At 43.8% G+C, this 21050-nt stretch overlaps 1 protein-coding gene across 1 annotated transcript in view; it reads right to left on the bottom strand.

Moving 5' to 3' along the window:
* Positions 1–21050, bottom strand: part of BEND5 (BEN domain containing 5) — a 1022542-nt gene that overhangs the window by 103621 nt on the left and 897871 nt on the right. Inside the window, exon 10 of the mRNA XM_066625824.1 lies at positions 7650–7802. Coding sequence (XP_066481921.1) covers positions 7650–7802 — 153 coding nt within the window. The remainder of the gene's footprint in view (positions 1–7649; positions 7803–21050) is intronic.

The raw sequence follows: 21050 nt of genomic DNA, 5'->3' as shown, positions 1-21050 counted from the left end.
AGCATACAATGTAAATGAGACCTCCTGAAGCTTCAGAAAAAAAAATAATTAGCTACAACAGTGGCCCATTCCCACACTTCTCAAACACCGGCATGATAATGTTAGCCGTGCCTTTTTCGTCCTTCTAGAGCATTCAGTGCCTGCTGTGTATTTATATACACAGCTTTCTAATTGTCACTGCTTTGTTCCTCGCATCCACAAAAGCGTATACTGAGAGTGTCATATGTGAAGATAGCACTAACAAAGCCCAGCCAACTCTGTTCCCTACTGTTCTTTCCGCTGCAGCTCAAAATGCAGAGACTTGTTTACTTAGAGAGAGTTAATAATTTTACCGCCACACAGATACTCATCGGTTTGTGCATGACAATGGGCGAGATCCAGTGCACTTACTGTTTCTGACACCCACACAAGAGTACGTAAATAGGGGCTTCCCTGTTAAATGCCAAAAGACATCAGAGATCAACCACATCATCCTGATTAACTGGTCAACACCAAGAAAGAGTAGGAAGGACCAGTAAGCCTAATCAGTAAGAAATATTTTTAATAGCATACCCATTGCTTTTGTATCCATGCAGATTACAACATCTGATTTGCAGTTCATATCTTACACATTTCTCATATTTTACACACTTCTAATGAAATCGTCTCCAGACAAATGCAAGAAATGTGAGCTAGTGGCATGGCTAAAGCAGAAAAGGTGGCTATTCTTCGGGAGCGTACTATTCACCTTTGGTAAGCATTTAACTTTGGTTCCCAGTGATTGCCTCCCTGCACAAGGTGATGTATGAGAACTGCTGAGTTGGTATGAGAAGCAGTGGACCAGGAGCTTCCAGAATAATCTGCAACATGTTGTCTGCCAGCAGGTGCTGAAGCCTGCCAACTGCCCCCGGATATGACCCTGCTAGTAAGGGGCAGGAGGGAAGCAGTTTTTATTTGATTGTTGGCATACACCTTATCCCTTCCTAAAAGGTTTCCTCTGATAAATAGAAAGAAAACCGCTGACAAGGAAATGCATCCTTCCTTAGAAAGAAATGTGTTGCATTGCTTGTGGAAACATCCATAGCAGAGTTTTAACCACTCAAGCCCAGATAAGAACTGTATTAAAGGGGTCTATTTAGCCCAGAATACTACTTCTTACTGCAGTCAATTCCAGGTGTTTTTAAATGGCAACTAGCACAAAGCATGAAAAAGTTTAAAAAAATAAATTCCTCTTCATCAATTACTATCAAACAATCAAGCAAAGAACTAACAAAATATACAATTGGACTGATTTTGCACAGATTTCATTTTTGATGGAAATGAAATCTTCCATCAACTGCCAAAAACTGATATTGTAAGAAGCCAAACAATATGCCATCCAACTATATCTAGGGAATAAATGGTTGACCCCAACCATCTTTCCCCTTTGCTTTTGTTCCCCCAAGATTGAAAAAACCGTGCTCATCTTTGCTTTCTGCTATGATTCTTTAAAACTTTCGTTAGATAAGCTTTCATTAAATTTGTTGCCTCCTTCTCTAGGTTTGTGTGGTCTAGCAAGCAGAATCAGTGCCAGGTCCTTTGATCAGTGATGTCACTAGACCAGGGTGGATGTCCCCAAGCGTGAGGCTCAAGGGGGGGTGTTGCCACATTGTCTGAGCCTCCCTTTGGCAACCTTCATGACACTTTGGGCCCAGCTGCTGTGCACTCTCACCAATGATCGTGTTTTCACTCCTCGATGGTGAGAGAGTGCAGCAGCCTGGCTCAAAGCAACCCAAAGATTGCTGAAAGGAGGTGGGCTGTTCACATTTAAATCAACACAAGAGCCTGGAAGGCATGGCATTATAGAATTGTGTTCTGAACTGTGTTCAGAACATCCTAGAAAATGCCATTTGTAGTATAAATTCTTTGTGAAACTTGCTATGTCTGGTTAAAAGAGAAGGAAAAAGAAGGTTCTGTGGAGAAAGTTATAGAACCTCTCCACAAACTCCGTCCCAGCTAACACAAGATTAGGGATGGAAAGTCCTAGAAAAACAGCATCAAAAGCTTATTAGACTTACAGCCCAATTCTATGCTTGTCTACTCAAAACCAAGAACATAAAGTTCAATGAGACCTACTCCAAGTTGGTTTGCAGCCTTACTGCCTTAACCCATTTCTGCCTGGCCCACAGGTGGACACATTTGGTGTAGACATTGCACCTTGTTTAAGGTCAAGCATGTGGCAGAGCTGTGATTGGACTAATGATCATGGCTCATCAGGGCCATGAGGCAAACAAGCCCATTTGAATAGTCTATGAGGCAAATAAGTCCATTCACATTAGGTGGAGGATTGGGTCCAGAGCTGAGGGGCAATGATGACTGATGCCTCTCCTCCACTCCACCACTCAGCTTCCTTACCAGCCCCCTCCTCTGGCTCTTAAATCAAAACAGTGGGGCACACTGGAATCACCCCAGCATACTTCACATATCCCGCTTTGTTACATAAGAACAGCCCCGCTGGATCAGGCCATAGGCCCATCTAGTCCAACTTCCAGTATCTCACAGTGGCCCACCAAATGCCTCAGGTTGCACACAAGACGACAAGAGACCTGCATCCTGGTGCCCTCCCTTGCATCTGAAATTCTGACATAGCCTATTTCTAAAATTAGGAGGTTGTACATACACATCATGACTTGTAACCTGTGACGGACTTCTCCTCCAGAAATTTGTCCGATCCCCTTTTAAAGGCATCTAGGCCAGATACCATCACCACATCCTGTGGCAAGGAGTTCCACAGACTCACTACATGCTGAGTAAAGAATTTTTTTTTGTCTGTCCTAACTCTCCCAACACTCAATTTTAGAGGCTGTCCCCTGGTCCTGGTGTTTTGTGAGAGGGAAAAGGGCATCTCTCTATCCTTCCCGTGCATCTCTCTATCCTTCCCGTGCATTGGGACTGAAGAGTCCCAAACGCTGTAGCCTTTCCTCATAATGAAGGTGCCCCAGCACAACAATCATTTTAATCATATGAACCTCCAGAACCTAATCTTTTTGTAAATAGGGAACTTAAAATATATTAAGTCCCAATATATTTCAAATTTAAAAAAAAACTCTTCTTCAAGTAAACCCATCTCTTGAATAGAAACATCTGTAGAACAGTAGAATAGTAGAACAATATCTTGCAAGCTATCTAACAACAACAATGGGTTACACTAGATTGCTTACTGTATCTTACAAAGCACAAGATAATTTTATCTATGACTCGAAGAGACTGAGAGCACAACCCTTACGCCAGCCCGGAAGTGTCCTCCTTCAGAATCAGCCAGGCCAACGCACAGATATGTGCTGGCCCACGGAGACCAGTTCCAGCCTCTGCACCAATGCGGATGGGTAAGTTCATGCTGGCAGCGGGCTGCTGGTATGGGGGATTGGGGAGGGCAGGGGAGGGCATGTCAGAGCAGGGGGAGGGCGGGAGGGCCAGTGGGTGGGCCAGGCTCAGGAGAGCGGTAGTGCCAGGATCCAGCACTTAGGCTGGATCCTAACCCCTCTCCTGGTCAGTCAGGCCTAACACCGGGCTGCTAGGATCTGCACCACCTCTTTCAGTGGTGCAGATCCTAGTAGCCCCATTCAGCCTGTTGCTGCATTACTCAGAGTAAAGGGAATTAATTCCCCTTGCCTCGGGCTGCACCACAGCCAGCCCCAGCCCTACTCTGGATGCAGTGCAGGCCTGCCTGCTCCAGGGCAGGTTAGGATTGGGCTGTCAATCAGTTGCCCTTGAAACAGGAAGTGTATGACTTGTTCTTTAGTATGTTGTAGCCAGGGTCAAAATTCACATGATGTTCATGACATCATTTCATACTGCATATGAGAGAGAGAGAGAGAGAGAGAGAGAGAGAGAGAGAGAGAGAGAGTTTAATATAGTAGTGAGGTGTGAGGTTTTATCCTGAAAAAAATCTGCTGGTCTTCAAGGTGCCACAGAAACTTTGTTGTTTTAACAACATATTGAAGATCTTGAAATGCAGGGGTATGCAACTGACACAACAGACATCCTTTGAGCTTTGTGGTCATGCTCATCTAAACACTGCAGCCAAGCCCAGCTGTACCTCTTGAGTTTTCTCATCAGATCTGCACAGCAAAGCAATTTCACACCCATCTTTATTAAGCGAAACCATAAGATGCAAACAGTTTCTGTATTGCTCTTTGATGGGGAGGGGGTGTTCTTCAGGCTGGCATTACTGCCCGTAGGCAAATGGGCTTTCTTTGTTGATTGCTTTGCTTTCAATGTGCAGACTCAGCCACTTTTGTTAATTTTTGTTTCTGTGAAGCAGAAGGCAGGAAGGCCTTTAGCTTTCTTTTTCTTTCCCCTAGGTCTTCAAAATCTCCAAACATGGGTGATTAGGATGGTGCTGCTGTGACTGAAACAATATAAGATAAACTGCAATTCAACAGCTGGAACTCCTATTCAGTAGTATGGTTCTCTCACATTACCAGAAAAATCAAGGAATAAGAAAAAGGAGGAAAAGGGAAACTACATCTGTCCCACACAGATATGAATAGAGATGATGTAACTTGCAGTCCCTACAAAGAAATAAACCTCTTGCATCTAAAGATCAGATTTTGACTGTGTTCTAGAACTGCCTTGCTGTGTCAAACCAAATATTAATCTTGTCCAATATTCTGATCTTCAGAAATGTCCAGCTAGGTGCCGCATGAAATAACCAGCATGACATGTAAGTGATAGCCTTCCCGTGTTGTTTGTTTCAAGTATCTGATACTCAGCAATCAGGTATCCTGCTCTTTACATGGCAGTTCTATTAATCCCACTAAAGCAATATCTTGTACACTGGTTCACATTATGGAAAGCTATTTATTAACATTCTTTGTAGTGTTTTTGTGCAGGTGCAGTAGTGCTGGGTTGACAAGAGCTGGCTGTTTCAGTAGCACAGCTTGAGGGTGGCAAAATGGTGACTATTACTGTCACCAAAAAGAGCCCTTTAAGATGTTTAAGTGGCGCCTCACACTTGCTGTGGGAGCCATTCCAGGCAGCAACGGCAATGTGCGGGCGTTCGCTGAATGAAACCGTGTCTCCTGCATGTTGCTATTGCTGTCCAGAATGGCTCTGATGGCAAGTGGGAGGGGCCACTTACACACTGTGTTGTGGTGCCTGCAGTACTTAACATTTTTGCCCCCCTCTAACTATGCTACTGGGCTGTTTGGGGCAATGTACGTTCTGACATCCACACAGGCCTTCAGAATGGCCCTGAAAGTAACTTATTCCAGTCCTCCACCTCCACCCCAGATTTCAAGTTTTTCAAATGAGAGTATATGATCTTTAGAAATTAAGTAAGAGTTTTTACTTTGAACTTTTGAAGTTTGATGAAAGCATCTAAAAGAACAATAGTTGTTGCCTCGGAACACAGCAGTCCACCCAACAGACTGATCTGCCATACAACAGGTGAACCAGGAATCCTCCATTACGAACACAAATGGAGGTAGCAGAAATGTATGACGTATTATTACAAAACAAACATGGTTCTTCCCAACCAATTACAAAGCAAATGAGAATTTTGATAACCAAAAAAAGATAAAGAAAAAAAAAGAAAGAAAAAAGAAATAGCATGATGAAAATAAAATGTCTGTGCACACCACTAAGGAGCACCTCTAAGTATTTTGAATGCAGAGCTGCTGCACAATAGGAAGGTTATTTCAAATTATTGTAACTTATTTTTTAAAAATTTGATTAAAAATGTTACTGGATCACTAATTTTCCATAGACAAACTATTCCTGTGGACACATTTTCCTCTTTGTTTTAGATTCTACAACGCATTTCAGATTAAAATTTTATGAAATTATTTGATGACTAAAAATTTCGACTGAAGCCAAATCCTACGTTCACTTGTTACCAAACCATAAGCCTACAAATCACTGTCAACATACAGTCTATCACTTTTTCTTCTAAATAGTCAAACAGATACTGAACTGTTGGATAATATGGCAACTGGGTAAACAGAGTTGGGATGGCAGAAGTGCATTGGAGTAGGGTCCTTCTGGCTTCTAGCAACTAAATATTTTTGCAATCAACAGTAAGATGTTGGAGAAAATAGTGATTGCTTTATAAATGGTTATAACCAAAATGTTTGAATCTTTCTCATAATACATCCTGCATGCTGAAAGTTAATTTAAGTTCAGTTAAAGGTCAATGTGGACCACCTTCTCAGTAACTGGTATATAGCACTTTTGAGTATACATAGGACTCCATGTGCATTATCCTGATAAAATCCTTACAACAGCCCTCTAAGGAAAGTAGTATTAGTGTGGATTTGAGGCTAAGGCTGGGAGGGAATAGCTTGCCTGTGAACACTTTCTGAGAATTCATGACAGAGGTGAGATTTGAACTAAGGAAGTACTGATTTGCCGCTCAGAGACCAATCTTATTCCCCTCCCCACCAATGCTGCAACACCAAATTGGTAAACACTGCATCCATAGTGGGGGCTAGGTGAAGCAGGAGGCTTCAGTGGGGAATTATAAAATAAGCCTCCCAACTTGCAAATTCTCTGCATCTTGCAAGCCTCCCAACGGGCCTCCTCAGACCTGCACTGGAAAGTTCGCCAGCACAAGTCCAAGGAGACAAACGGAGAAGGGAGGCTGCTGCCTAAAGGGATAATATCCATTGTGGGCCACCCACGACAGATCCTCCACCTCCTATAGCCTCACCACTCCAGTTATGCCTCCCTCCCCACCCAGTTTTATCTCCTCCCCGCCTTCGTTCTGCCTCCCGCCTTCCCCATCCACCTCTCCCATCATGCTATGTCCTCCAGCGAGTGGTGATTTCCTCACTGGTGGGGGGCAGGAAGGTGCAGGCTTTTCTGATGGCACTCCCGACAGCATACTGACTTGCACACTGTTGGAGCACCTTATGCGACAGGTGCTGGCTACTTTACAGCAGTCAGTACCATCAGGGGAGCCTCCCCACCATTGGGCGATGAGGGAAGGATTGGGCCATCAGTCTCTTACATATATTTTCAACAACAGGTGAGTCCCAAATTTGTGGATCTGCTATCCATGGTTTCAATTATCTGGGGGGTCCTGCACCCCCGTGTGCACCTGTTGACATTATTTAAATGCTTACTGAGCAAAAATGTTCCTGCTTTACAGGGTCACTGTAAGCATACAAGCTTATAGCAATGTGTAGGCTGCCTCCTGGCAGCCTGAAGACTCAGTCTGAATTTTAACAGGAAGCAGAAGTTAACCACTTCCTGTTAAACTTGATCTAGTCTTTTCAAGTGTTCAGGCTGCCAAGAGGCAAACTGTGCATCACTATAAGCTTGTATGTTTATGGTGACCCTGTAGCAAGAACATTTTCACTTGGCATTTAAATAACATTAATTGGCATGTGGGGGAAGACAGGGGTTCCTTGTATCCATGGTTTCCATACTTGTGAGGGAGTCCCTGGAACGGATCCCCCACAGATACTGGGACACACCTGTATAACCAAAGTGAGTTGGTTGTGGAATGCTGCTTGATGTAAAGTGGATGTATTTAAGCACACAGTGGCATCACGCATACAATTGGTCCTGATTGCAATAATCATAGACGACTGGAAATTCATGGATATCATGGCCTAACAGGCCCTATCAATATGAAAAACAGAGCAGTGGGTGGGAGGAACACAAGTAAGAGAAGAATTGCTTACAAAGGAAAAGTCTTCAGCATTCTGGCAGAGAAGTTTGGGAAAAATAGCCTGTCTCTGAAATCTTTCCTCGTCTTCAAAAATGTTCCCATACATAAAGCCATTCATCATTGTGGAGTGAGCATGGATGTCAATGTAGAATTCCAGGGAAATTCTCTGTGTAGAAAAGACACACATACACAAGTTAATGTGAAAATGTATTTCAGTAAGGTTAAACAAACAATATTAATCAAATCAAAATATACAGCAGCAGGATGTGTTGGGCTAGAATGAAGAGTGTAATAATTAAGGCTGCTTCAGGTTTTCCCAGAGTGGCATGTGCACCATTAATGTCGATACTGCTGATCACATGTTCCTGTTTGAGATGTGCATATGTCTTAGACAATACTGAAATGGAAATTCACCAGCCACTCATGCTGAAATTACATGTTCTGCCCTATAGAACTGAACTTTGGCACAGCAGAAGAAAGGTTTTCCAGTTTCCTTCACTCTACGAGCCCAATTCTACCCTTGATATACACTCTCTCCATGTATGCCAATGTCACAACAGTCCTGCCAGTGCAGAAGCTCATCTGACAATGGATGCACTATGAACTCTGGCACAACACCAGAAAAATGCTGTGCCAATGTAGCTCAAACTTCACTTGGACAACAGCACATCTCCACTGGTGAAGAAGCCAGAACAGGGACTGGGGTGCGATGTGGGAGAGAGGAGGAGGAATCAACATACACCATAACTTAGCCCACCTTCAGAAAACAGACATGCCCCTGATGCTGAAAAATGCAGTGCCAACAACAGAGCTGGCACACGTAGAAGTAATTCCATGGGGAACAATAATCTCATTGATTTCCACTGAGCAGCAAAACTGTGGCAAGGAGAGGGGATATTTTGGAATACTGCCTTTATTTAGTAGATACAGTACTAGCTTTGTGTATGCAGTTTCTTCAGAATGTTGCCACTAAGTCAAACTTGTTATTTTCCCATAAAGTTCACCTACTCATAATAATACTGTATTGTAAATATTATTATTATATTGTGCATATTCATACACTTGCTCACCATCTACTCTGCATGGGTTTAAAATGGTAGTTCCCTGATAGTAGAATAGAAACAACACATTTCAGGTGATGGTCAAAGATTTCTCAGCCTTTACCCCTTGCCTGTTGTCTTCTTGAGTATCATACACTGTGAAGAACATATTTTCAAACAGTAAAATATTCAGGTAGCCATGCCTAGGGCAGTTTTTACATGGTCAAATTTGTAGCCAGTCTTATCCCAAAGTCCCAGGGATTTGTTCATCTTTCCCCCATTAATCACCCATATCTGCTTAGCACAAATTCCCACCTGGACACTTCCAAGGTTGGAGCCAGAATTCAATTAGATCCATGGTGGGGCAATTCTCAAATCCGTCACCATTCACACTGCACAGGAGCCCAGCCCCCTTCAGTAACAAGTTCAACTTTGCTCTAGTAATTACTTCTTAGAAGTACAGCTGCCAGGCAGCGCTGCCTCTTAGGAGAATGGTATTTTAGTATTATGCACGTTCTTTTTTTCTGAGTCACATTTGATGATGACTATAAAAAACGAGAAATATCCTTCCAATTCATTCATTCTGTAATGGAAGCATTGTTAATGTAACACAAATATTCGTAGCAGAAAGATTTTCTTTGTTTGGAAGCACAAAGGAGCTCTACTGGCCTTATAAAGGCCAATGGCAGCAGAGTTATTCTACTATTACACTTCAGTTTTTGCTTCATAATGCCGGTATTCAATATATCACAGGGTATGACTATGGAGGGGTATTTTGGAGCTCAGCACTGCAGCTGAATTAAGGTACATACTATATTTTTCAAAGATAATGGTCTCACTTTATACTACAATCCGTTTTAGTTAGACAACCTGCCATAGAGGAAATTTGTCTGGAATAGAGAGCACCTGTGAGAGAGGGAAATAAAGGCTCAGTGATGGTTACTCCAAATAGCAGCATAAGATCTCAAGGGATCTTGGCTAGACTTGCCCCTCACAAGAGTTAAAACCAGACATTAGTCTTAATTCACAGAGGTTCAGAGAGAGAGAGAGACAGAGTCAGAGACAGAGACAGAGACAGAGAGATCCTCTCTCTGGTTTGGCTCAGATCCTAGTAAAGAGCAGACCTAATAAAAACAAAGCGCTATGTATTGGGTGAAGGAACAAAATATGGTAGCGGTTTCTAAACTGTGTGGCTACTTGTAAAACCATGGCTGCTTTAATCAAGAGAGATTGGTGAGCCTGCTTAAGGAACATGATCTCTGTTGGTTCACTAGAAACTGTAATTAATACTCAGTAACAGCTCCCCAAAAATGAAATGGAAGCACCTGGATTTAAAACAAGAGTGTGTTAGTTTAAGTCCAAGTGCTCTAGCTTAATTGACTTGTACAATTAAAGAAATTAAGTCATGCAGAGATGACAGAGGTTGCTGGATTACAATTGTTCCTTTACAACCATAGCAATGACAATGGAAGCAATCACAGCTTGCCCATTGGTTTCCCAGTCACTTAATTCACATATATCCCTGAAGGGGATTCCTTCACTCTGCTTGGGAGGTTCTTGGTTGTATGTTACATGGTGCTGGCTTGACTTATTACCTGCATACCCCAATAAAGACATAGGGCAATCTGGTATGGGTTGAAACAGGCCAGTTTATTGAGGCTGCAATCCAATTCACATTTACCTGGTTCTGGGAGCAAGCCCCATTGGCTATAATGGGACTTATTTGACTTATTTCTGAGTAGGCATGCATAGGATTGGGCTCTGAAATAATCAAATCTGCAACAGGAACTCTGTGACATCAATTCCATGCCCATTTAGTGTGGGTTCCTATCGGGGGGGGGCAACAGCTGCTGTCTATACCCCCTTTGGGTGTTCCCACCCTGATTCAAAGCAAAAGATTGCCAATGGAGTACCCCCACCTTGTCACTATCCAGCCCCCAGTACAATGGGTAAGGGTTCTACGAAGCTATGAACTGTAGAGCCAGCCCCAAGCCACCAAACCTCTGGGACTGATTCCTCAATCCTTGCTCAAAGGGATCCCAAGTCACAAAAATCTATGGGGTCAGTCCTTGGTTCCCTTTAACCAATCAGTTAAACTCAGGGTGTGCACTGATTCCTATGATTAACTTCATTTTTTGCAACAAAGTCTGCCAGCTGTGATCAACCTTGCTAAACAAATGCACCTTTTGCTAGAGTAGACAAAACAACAGCAGCAGCAGCAACAACAACACAAAAACTCCCCACCAAAACCAATCCGGCAGAGAGCAAAAAATTCCTACTCAGCTCCAGAGACAACCAGCTCATCTTGGGTCTTTTACAGGGTTGTTGGTGGTGGGGAACTGTGAGTTGCTCTGCTGCCAAAATGGTGGGTAGCCAGATGCATGGGTTCCCACAGCTCTCCAAAACCCTGTTGGTTGAGATGAACTAAGTTTCCCTCTGTTATTTTTGTTTCCAGTTGTCAGTCAGTGGCAGCACCAGGAAAAATACTGGAGAGGCAAAAAGGGCAACCCCTCTCCCTGCCCCTCTGGTGCCTCCTATGCTTAGTGCTTAGTTCTCTAGCAATATAGGTGTGCACCACTTTGCGATGTTCCGGCTTATTCCGAGATCACATAGCCGACAACCATGTGTGGTCACGTGGTCAACATGGGTGCACATCCCAACCCTCCAAAAACAAAGGAAGCTCCACTTTGCTCCCCTCTCCTCCGGAGGGTTGTCTGAGCCTCCAGAGGCAGTGCATATCTGCCACACTGCCTCTGCAAGGTTCAGACTGAGGGAAACTCTGTCTCTCATGTGATTTCTGGTTTCCTCTGTGAAAGTCATGCAAGAGACACAATTTCCCTCAGTCGGAGCTCCGCAGAGTCAGCATGCGGACACACACTGCCTCTGGGAAGCTCAGACGACCCTCCAGAGGGGAGCAGAGCATCCCCTTCCCTGTGGAGGGACTGGATTGCATCAAGCGCCACTTGATGACAGGGATCACAATCCCGAACCCTATCGTTTAGTCGCACCTGACTGTATATATAGTGTAGCTGCATTCTAATCCCATTAAATGAATTTCTTAATGTTTCACAATTACGAATGCACCACATTTTTTTTCTTCAACAATTATTTATTGAACACAATGAAACTTGCACACAAGAAAGAATGATGTTTCTTCTACACTCCCTATTTTTCCACGTAATCTCCGTCCAGTTCTATGGCCTTCCTCCAGCGAGACACAAGGGCATGTATGCCCTGTCGGTACCACTCCTTGTTCTGGTCACAAAGCCATTTCTGCACTGTGCAAATCACCTCTTCGTCATCCTCAAAATGTCTTCCGCGAATGGCATCCTTTAATGGCCCAAACAAGTGGAAGTCTGAGGGAGCTAGGTCAGGGCTGTAGGGTGGATGGGGTAACACAGTCCAACCCTGTTTAGTGATGTGTTCCGAAGTCCTCAAACTTGTGTGAGGCCGAGCGTTATCATGTTGAATCAAACATTCACCTGGGTTGTTATGGCGCCGAAGTCGCTGGAAGCGCTTCTTGAGTTTGGTTAATGTCTTCACATAAGCTTCAGAATTAATGGTGCTGCCTCTTGGCATCACATCAATGAGTATGACGCCCTCACAGTCCCAAAACACAGTGATCATGACCTTATCGGTGGAAGCAGTTGCTTTGAATTTTTTCTTCTGTGGAGATTGAGGATGACACCATTCCATTGACTGTCGTTTTGTTTCGGGCTCAAAATGGTGAACCCAGGTTTCATCATCTGTCACAATCCTGGACAAGAACGCTTCCCCCTCATCTTCAAAACGTTTCAGCAACTCAGAAGAAATGTTTTTTCTGAGAGATTTGTGGTCCACCGTAAGACAGCACGGAACCCATCGTGCACACACTTTTGAGTAATCAAGAGCACGGATGATTGCATCCACACTTCCTTTGCTGATTGACAGCTTCAGCGCCAACTGCCTAGTCGTTATGCGTCGGTCCTCGCGAATGAGCACATCAGCAAGCTGCATCTTGTCAGGTGTGACAGCCGTGGATGGCCGCCCCGAACGCTGCAAATCTTGGAGCTCTGCCGAACCACCTTCTAATGGCCTCACCCTCTGTGCCCAGCGACTAACCATACTTCTGTCGACTGCAGATTCTCCATAAACTGTACACAAACGTTTGTGAATGTTCCCAACAGTTTCTTTCTCCACAGTGAGAAATTCAATGACGACACGCTGCTTGTAACGTACATCACTTACAGACGCCATTTTGAAACACTGCTGCAGCTACGCTATCTGTCTAAAGAAACCAAAAATTTGTGTGCGCACTCCTGAAAATTCAAATAATGTATATCTAAAGTTTTGCATTCGTACCATTACTGTAGGCTGAGAAAAAAAATGTGGTGCATTACTTTCTGGGTGACCCTCGTAGTTTTTTTTCCCAGTGGAAAATTTTTGGACTTGCATATGTTGGGCAGCTCAGACATATGCAGGATTGGGCTGATGGCTGTAGCGCTTCGTGACAGCAGAACAGACAGTCCCAAAATGGCTACTGACAGTGTGTGAAGCACTCAGTTGATGGCCATTTGGGGAGCGCTGCCATAGAAGGCAACTGGAGCAGATAAGGCAGTGGTGAGGGTGTGGAGGGACCAAAACTGGGTGGAAAGGGGGGAGGAAAGGGGGAGGGAGAGTGCAGGAAGGGATGGATCTGGCGGTAATAGCACAGCCTCCCTGCTTCCTTTTTTTCCTCAGACTAGTACCATCTACAGATTTTGAAGAGACTCATGGTGGAGTGGGAGGTTTACGGAGGTGTAATAAGATTTAAATCTCTTTTCCCCTCCCAATCTGCCTCCCCCTACTGAATACAGTGTGCTCCTTTTCAGTGTGGCTCCACCAACAGGAGTGGGTAAGGATAGGATTGGGTTCTTAGTTGCCGAAATTTTTTATCAGGACCCCCAATGAAAATGAGACAAGATACTTGGAGTGAAACGGTCACAATCTTCTTAAAAAATTACATATAGCCAATTCAAACCTATCCTGCAGTGTATCCTAACTATTCACACTCATCACCCTCCTTTAGCACAGACTCCTAACTTGGGGAAGATAGCCAGGTACAGTCTTTTCCTCCTGTTTGAGCAATCCCACCCTGATTCCAGGACTTATATTGTCATTGGCAGTGACTGCTTGTCAACATCAACTCCTGGAAAGCGGGTCAAGGAAATGGGATTGCACTATCTACCCCAAACTGGATAGACCTGGGGTCGGCAACCTGCCATTCTGGAGCGCAAGCGGCTCTTTCAGCCTTTTGCTGCAGCTCCGTGCGGGGCCAACCCATCTGGGGGGGAAGGGCTCACCCCTCCCAAGATGCAGCCGCTGCTCACCAGCCCGAGCGCATGAGTGCAGCTCCCATGCCTCCTGGGCTGCACCCCGGAGAGGGCGCAAACGGGCTGGCGGAGCAGCTCCTACCCAAAGAGCCCGCACCGCCTCTGAGGGTGAGCCGCCGCACGTTCCCTCCTGCCCGAGCCGCAGCGCAAAAGCAAGCAATTGAGTGTAGCTGCTCTGTCCTCCTCCCAAGCTCTGAGCACAATCCTGTGCGTGTCTCCTCAGAAGTAAGTCCCATTGTGCTTACTCCCAGGAAGGTGTGCACAGGATTACAGCCTTCAAGCTCCGTCACTCACTCACACTCTCACTGCTCCATTTCCTTCACTTGGAAACTTGAAAGGGGTTTGGAGACCCCTGCACCAGATGGTATTCTGTATATATATACTGTATGTGTAACATACTGTATATGTAGCACCAAAGCATATTTCATTGTTGGGAAGTAATCACTGTTAGTATGCCTTTTATTTTATGCAGTTTTGAACTCTTAGCTTGTTTGTTCAGGAGCACTTTTGTGAACAGTGTTAAGTAGTACTAAGTGGTCTTGTTCAGAGGTAGTATTGTGTGTAAAGGCATTTACAAAAGTACTGAAGTAAATGACTGTAAAGAATGACAGTATCCTTCACAAGCAGTTCACCTGTGCACAGTCTAAAACAGTTGTTCTCCAACTGCGGGTCTGGACCTGATTTTTAGTGGGACCTATAAGAGGGGAGTGTATTACATAACTGGGACCTATAAGAGGGGAGCGCAAACTATATATGCAGTGTTATCTTCATTTTAGATGTCAAAAGGGTTTTGTGGCTCCCGAGGTTTTCTTTTTTCTGGAAAACGGGTCCAAATGGCTCTTTGGGTGTTTAAGGTTGCCAACCCCTGGGATAGACCATTGTGGATTGCAACCCTAGCCACAGGTCGTCAGCCTGTATCTCTGCCTCTGGAGAAAGGTTCTGGGCCTCCCCCTGGTCACTTGCTTGCCTCAGGGTGCCCTAATTCTAAGCCTCCTGTCCCACACTATTCCTGCCAGTAGTGGCCATCCTGGCTAAATGAAGATGCTCCTGCAACAGGTAAATTCAGACTACTTTCAGGTTGGGTGGGAGGGTTTCTCTTTTGAGATTCAGGATGAGGAGAATGCTCCATTTGGGAAGGAGAAGCAACAGACAGCCCAGCTTCTTCCTCAGTGATCAGATAGCCAGTCAGCTGGCTTCTTTGTCCACCTTGCAGTTTGTAGGGTGGGGAATGAAGCAACTGCCCAAAAGGGGTGGAGGATCAACCTTCTATGAAGATATAAAAGCAACTGAAATTGTGGGGATTTTACAAAATAATGTTTTTAAACATATTATTTGGCACTAATAGCAAACCTTTTTTTTTTTTTTTTTTGCAATTGTTTAATCACTGCGAACATTTCTAGAATAGTACTAGCAAGCAGCACTCCCACACAGCTGCACAGCTCTCCATGCAGCTGGGAGCTCGGCTAAAGTGGAAATCGGCCATGATGTGATGATGGCATCACTGAATGCCAGGAAGATGCTGTTGTGCTGTTGTGTAGTCATGGAAGGGCTTCGCACAGCAATGCTGATTTTTAGGGGGATCCCTGCTGGCAAGGAGAAATTCCATTACACAGGCATTTTCTAGGTGGGATGCTTTATTTCATTCACTGTTAAATGCCAGTGCTTCCAAGTCACCTCAAACTGAAGCTGTCTTGCTTGTTCAAGGTAGCAATCTAGACACTTTTTTTGTGTGTGTGGGGGGGGGGGGGATTGAATTTTATTTTACAAAACTGAACTTCTGGAAGCCCATCATTCATCCCTTGGCAACTTCACTGCCTTTTTGTTTATCACATGTAGTATTTGGGGAAAGTATGTTCATTTCTACATTTCAATTTCTTAAGCTGTGAAAAATCATTAATTAAAAGGCCTAAGGAAAAATGATACTAACAACCAATGCTGCTTTGACCACAGTTGATATCTCAGTGCAATTATGATTCTTAAGCACAGAGATTTTTTTTGAAAAAAAATCAATAAAAGCTATAAAACCAAAAAGGGATAAATGTGTATTTAGCTCTGAACATGAGGCACTAGAGAGGACAGCAATGTAGGGGAAAGGTAGTTCTGTCAAACAGCTGTCACTTCAATATGGATTTATTAATTCCTGCAACAATACTGAGCTAAGAAAGTATTGTAGTGCTTTCTTTACTCAGATATTGCACAAGAAAGGGAGGAAATTTTCATCTCCACTTCACCTTCTGGAGTTTTTAATTCATGGAGTTAAAACCATTGCCATTATCAGACAGTAATTTGTTTTTTTATGCAGCAAAGAATGCTGTTGCAGAGAAGGTGTTCAGAACGGAATATGATTCAAGTTGGGTATATCTTTTAAAAAATAATGATTTCCCTTGCATCTTGTAAAATGTTATTGTAACCAACAATGCTCAGTCTTTGTGCAGTTCTTGAAGCTATGACTACAGAAAAGTAAGAATCTTCTGTACTGGCAATAAACTGTAGACCATTGGTTACCACTGGTATGAAAAAGCTTTCAGCTGCATGCAGATATGAAGTAGCAGAGAAAGGAGAAAGGTTGAAGTCCTGTTCTGAGTGACACAAGCCTGCCTGCCTATTATAATTAGCAAGTTTGACAAACTGAATGAAAAACATACAGTGATAGGGAATTGTCATGCCAATGTCATATGCCAGCTGCCTTGTTGGTTAATAATGAGACAGAGCAAGTGACAAGAGATGATACAAGTGGGGGGGGGGGGCTGGAATCAGTGCACAGTCTGTTCCCCTCTAGCTGTTTGTTTATTATTTATCATTAATTTAGGTTACTTTTCAATCCTGCTGGGCTCCCAAAACAGGTTACAATTAAAAGAGTTCAATAATTTTAAAAATGTATACAAGCAAAGAAACAAACTGAAATAAAAATATAAGAAAAGCTGTGCTGGCATGAAATGAAGAGCTGGCACCAAATAAGAACTAGGCAGAGCTGGACAGGCCAATCCTAAGCTGCACTGGAACAGACAGGCCAACTGCCCTGCACCGTATCCAGCGCAGGTTAGGAGGTGGCTGTGGTGCAACTCAGAGTAAGGGAATATTTATCCCCTTACTCCAAGTAACACTCCAGTCACCCTAATGGGGCTACTTGGATCTGTGCCTACAAAATTGCTGATGCACATCTGAGCAGCCCAGTGTAACGTCAGGCTAGCTGGGAGGTGGGTTAGAATCCGGCCTAAGCTGTGGGAAGTGTTCTATTTTAAGAACAAAAGAAAAGCCCTTCTGGTTCAGGCCAAATGCCCATCTGTTTCACACACCCTGTTTCACACAGTGGCCCATCTGAGGCCCAGAAGCTACCAGTTTGGGACTTTAACAGTCTGCCTGGCTTTTGTTTAGATACCAGCCCTTCATTTAATTTTGTCTTGCTGCTGGTAGTGTGTGTGCCCCCAAATCTGTGTGCAGGTCCAGATGTATAAGACGCTGTGGAAAAGCTCTACTGGATGGCTCTCTACCTACACAATGGAGGCAGAAAATAATTCTTAGCTGCCACCATTGCTGTGGAACAGTTAAGAAAATGGGTTCTAGCCCACATTTCATGTTCATCATAAGTTGTTCTCTCCTGTTGCTCAAGATGTCAGCCCAGCGACTCTCCTAAGAACCAACATGCCAATTTGTCTCTACAGTCATGAGGAGGACACTCAAGTGCAATTGTGTCAAGAACTCTTGGCTTCTCCTCATCACAGAGGTCTATCAAGAATATGACAGAATTATTGGACTCTACTTTTGGAATCCAACAGGATTGAAAACCTGGCTAAAAAATAGACCACACAAACTGTACATAAATGACTGGTGTAAGTAAATAATCCATACATTTCTTGATCCTGGATGACAATGACAAAGAAAACTAGGTCTCAAGGGCAAGTTAGACATTACACAAAAATGCACACAATGGAATCTTGGGATTTTTGTGTGTTTGATTTAAAGAAATGAAAAGTAGCCTCTGGAAAGTGCCATTCTGAGTGGAGAAGAGAGGTAGATCTGTGTGTTTATCCCATTTCCCACTGGTTGGTTTTCTGCAAGTTCCCCCACACCCCAGGATTTTCCCCTCCAGGATGCCAGGTGTGAAGGTGCCTCAGTAAATCACTGATTATTATGTTTTCTAAGGATAGTAATTCCTTCTACAGCGTAAAATGTGCAATTCAGCTCTGTTATAATTATCATAATTCGTTGACCCTTCTATGAAATGAATCTATTATACAGTTCTATGAGGAAAATAAATGGAATTGAACTGTTCTAACAAATATATTCAGGAACTTTATGCAATTCCCCTATTGTTCTCCTTTTTTAAAAAAACTATACTTTTACTGAAAAGGAAACTATTCTTTGTACATTTTTTGAAAGAAAAAAAACAAGCAACTAAAAGAAACAACTAAATCACAGCAGAAGAATGCACCCAACATTAACAAGTAAGTGTATCTAATGAAAACGATATGAGTCTTTGCAGGCAAACATGTAATCAATGGCTCATTATTTACTGATGAGATAATTAGATACCAAACACCTATAAAAAAAAAAGTCCAGGTCATCATGCTTGTTATAAACCTTGTGTTCTGTTAAATTTGTCCATTAAGGCCAAAGGACAATACTTGTTGGTAGCACTATCCTACTGCAGAGTAGTTAAGATTCTTAAGAGGAACCAGGACGGGATGGGGGCAGGACTGACGGAGCCCTGCAGTGCCAGATCCTATGCTCTGTGTCAGGCTGAAAAGCCTGACACAGAACTCCTCCAGTCTGCACTGGCCAAATAGACTGGAGAAGACTCATAGTGACCCCTTCCCCTTACTGAGGCAGTAAGGGAATGAGGTGGGTGGAGGGCAGGACTGGTGGAGCTCAGCTCCACCAGATACTGAGCTCCGTGTTGGGCCATGCAACCTGACACAGAGCTCTTTGATTCTGTGCCAGCCCAAGGGTTGCTGCAGAACTGAGTAGCCCGACTGTGGGACTACTTTCCTTATCCGGGAGAAGGGGACCCGGAGGCTGCCTGGTTGCATGTTGGATACTGTGGCAGCCATTTTCAGTGCCATGGCAGCTCAGCAGTCTGGGCAGCTCAGGATTGTGCTGTGTTACTTTTTCTCTGTGATCTGTGGAGTCCTTCCTTCCTGTGTCTCTCCCCTGGTCTCCCAACATGCTGAACTTCCCACCATGTGCTCCAAGATCAGCAGAGGGGCAAAGGGGATAGCTTTAGGTTTCCCTTTTACAAAACCTAGGACCTGTACTACTAACAAGAATGTTTTAGGGATGGTTGCTGCTGCCTCGCAGCTCATGTGGCATGTCACAGCCCCAAGGTACTGCAGCGAGAAGTTCATGCCACTGAGGGAGAGTGCCCCCTTGCGGAATGGGCAATTGTGTGGGCAGGAAACCACTTTGGGCAGAGAGAGCCCTTAATGCCACCTCACAGCTGGGGTGAAAAGGGGGTTGAAGAACCCCAACTACTTCTCCACACAGGGATTCAAGTTGCTTCCCAGGGAAATTGTGGCAGGTGCCCAGCAAGTCAGGCCCTCTTACCACATCCCTCCCTCCAAGACTGGCTGATAGGCAGGAGGGCTCTTTTGTAGTCTGCCCCCCCCCCAAACTGGACTTCCCTTTCCTATCTCCTCCCTGGTCTCCCCTTGTGTGCTCATTTGTGTTAGCTGAAGCAAGCCCAGACAAGTGTCTGCTTGGCTTGCCTGTAGGCATACAAGCTCCCCAGTTGCCAGCCTTGCTGTGAGTTCTTTTGAGCCCCCACCCCATGAGTCCATGGATGGACACACGCACATTGTTTGCAAATTGTAAGTTACATATTTTTCTTTGAAACTTTTTTACTGCCTCTGCTCCTGTTTCATTGTGTATACAAACTAGCAGAAGTTGGTGGGTAGCAATCGGAACAAGAATCTGCCACTATATGACTCTGCTTAATTTACACCCACAGGCCCTTTTTCCAACACACAAGGTCCTGAGGAAGGCTCAAGCCCCTTCAGAGCTGCTTCAACACAGTTGTCACTTGAGTCTGTAGCTGACCCATCAATGTCTGAAGGAATTATTTATTTGGTGTTGAGTGATCACAGGAGAAGGTCACTGTGAGGGTTATAAAATGCTACATTATGTCTTGTGGCAGGTAGTAAAGGTCCAAGTGATTTATGATTTATGAAAATTTAGGGTCTAATAAGTCTTACTTCTATCAGGAATGGTCCATGCAGCTATGTCCATGCTTGTCAAACCTGGAAACAGGTCACCTTTGAACCTTGACGTTGATTGTGACTTAAAATCTTGCCTTTTGCCCCTCCTCTATTTTTTTTGCACAGAAAATTAACCTAGATACTAAAGTTTAAGTTTAAAGAGATTGTGAAGGTCTTCTACATGTTACTTTAAGGGAACACTTTGCAAGCATGTGCTTTTTTTCTTTTTTTTTAAGTAGTGCCTGCTGGATCAGACCCCCCATGAATTAGGAACAAAGTGTGAGAAAGGGGATTGGACCCTATCATCAAGTCCTGTTCTAGATTGATCCTGCATGCACTATTTGCTGAGGATGGAAACTCACATTGGCTCCAGTGATAGCTTCCATTTTCCTTAACAAATAGTACATTTGAAGTTCCTTATCTGGATTGGGACCCAGGTGGTGGGGTGAAGTTAAACTCCCCCAACCCCTGTCATAATCCTAATCCAAAGGGGGAGGGGCTGATCCAGTGGTTATTTAGAGTTAATAAAAAGACATGTTTGCAAAGTACATACTTAACGAATACACTTAGGGTCGAACTATATGTTACTTTAATAGGTTTTGTTGTTGTTGTTGTTTAAGAAATACTGTAATTGATTAAAAAAATCTGATTTAAAAAAATCATTGATTTCTTTTCCACCCTGCCCTTTGGTGTCCAGTATTCACTGGAGCATGTCATCATATACTCACAGGCAGTTTCTTCTGCATCTGAAATTTCCAAGTTTTGAAAATGCCAAGGATTGCATGAAGATCTATAACAACCTATCCTTAAATTGCTTTCCATTACCTTT

This window comes from Tiliqua scincoides, chromosome 4 (assembly GCF_035046505.1).
Source record: "Tiliqua scincoides isolate rTilSci1 chromosome 4, rTilSci1.hap2, whole genome shotgun sequence".
In the NCBI taxonomy this organism is placed as follows: domain Eukaryota; kingdom Metazoa; phylum Chordata; class Lepidosauria; order Squamata; family Scincidae; genus Tiliqua; species Tiliqua scincoides.
This window is presented reverse-complemented; position numbering and strand designations above follow the sequence as displayed.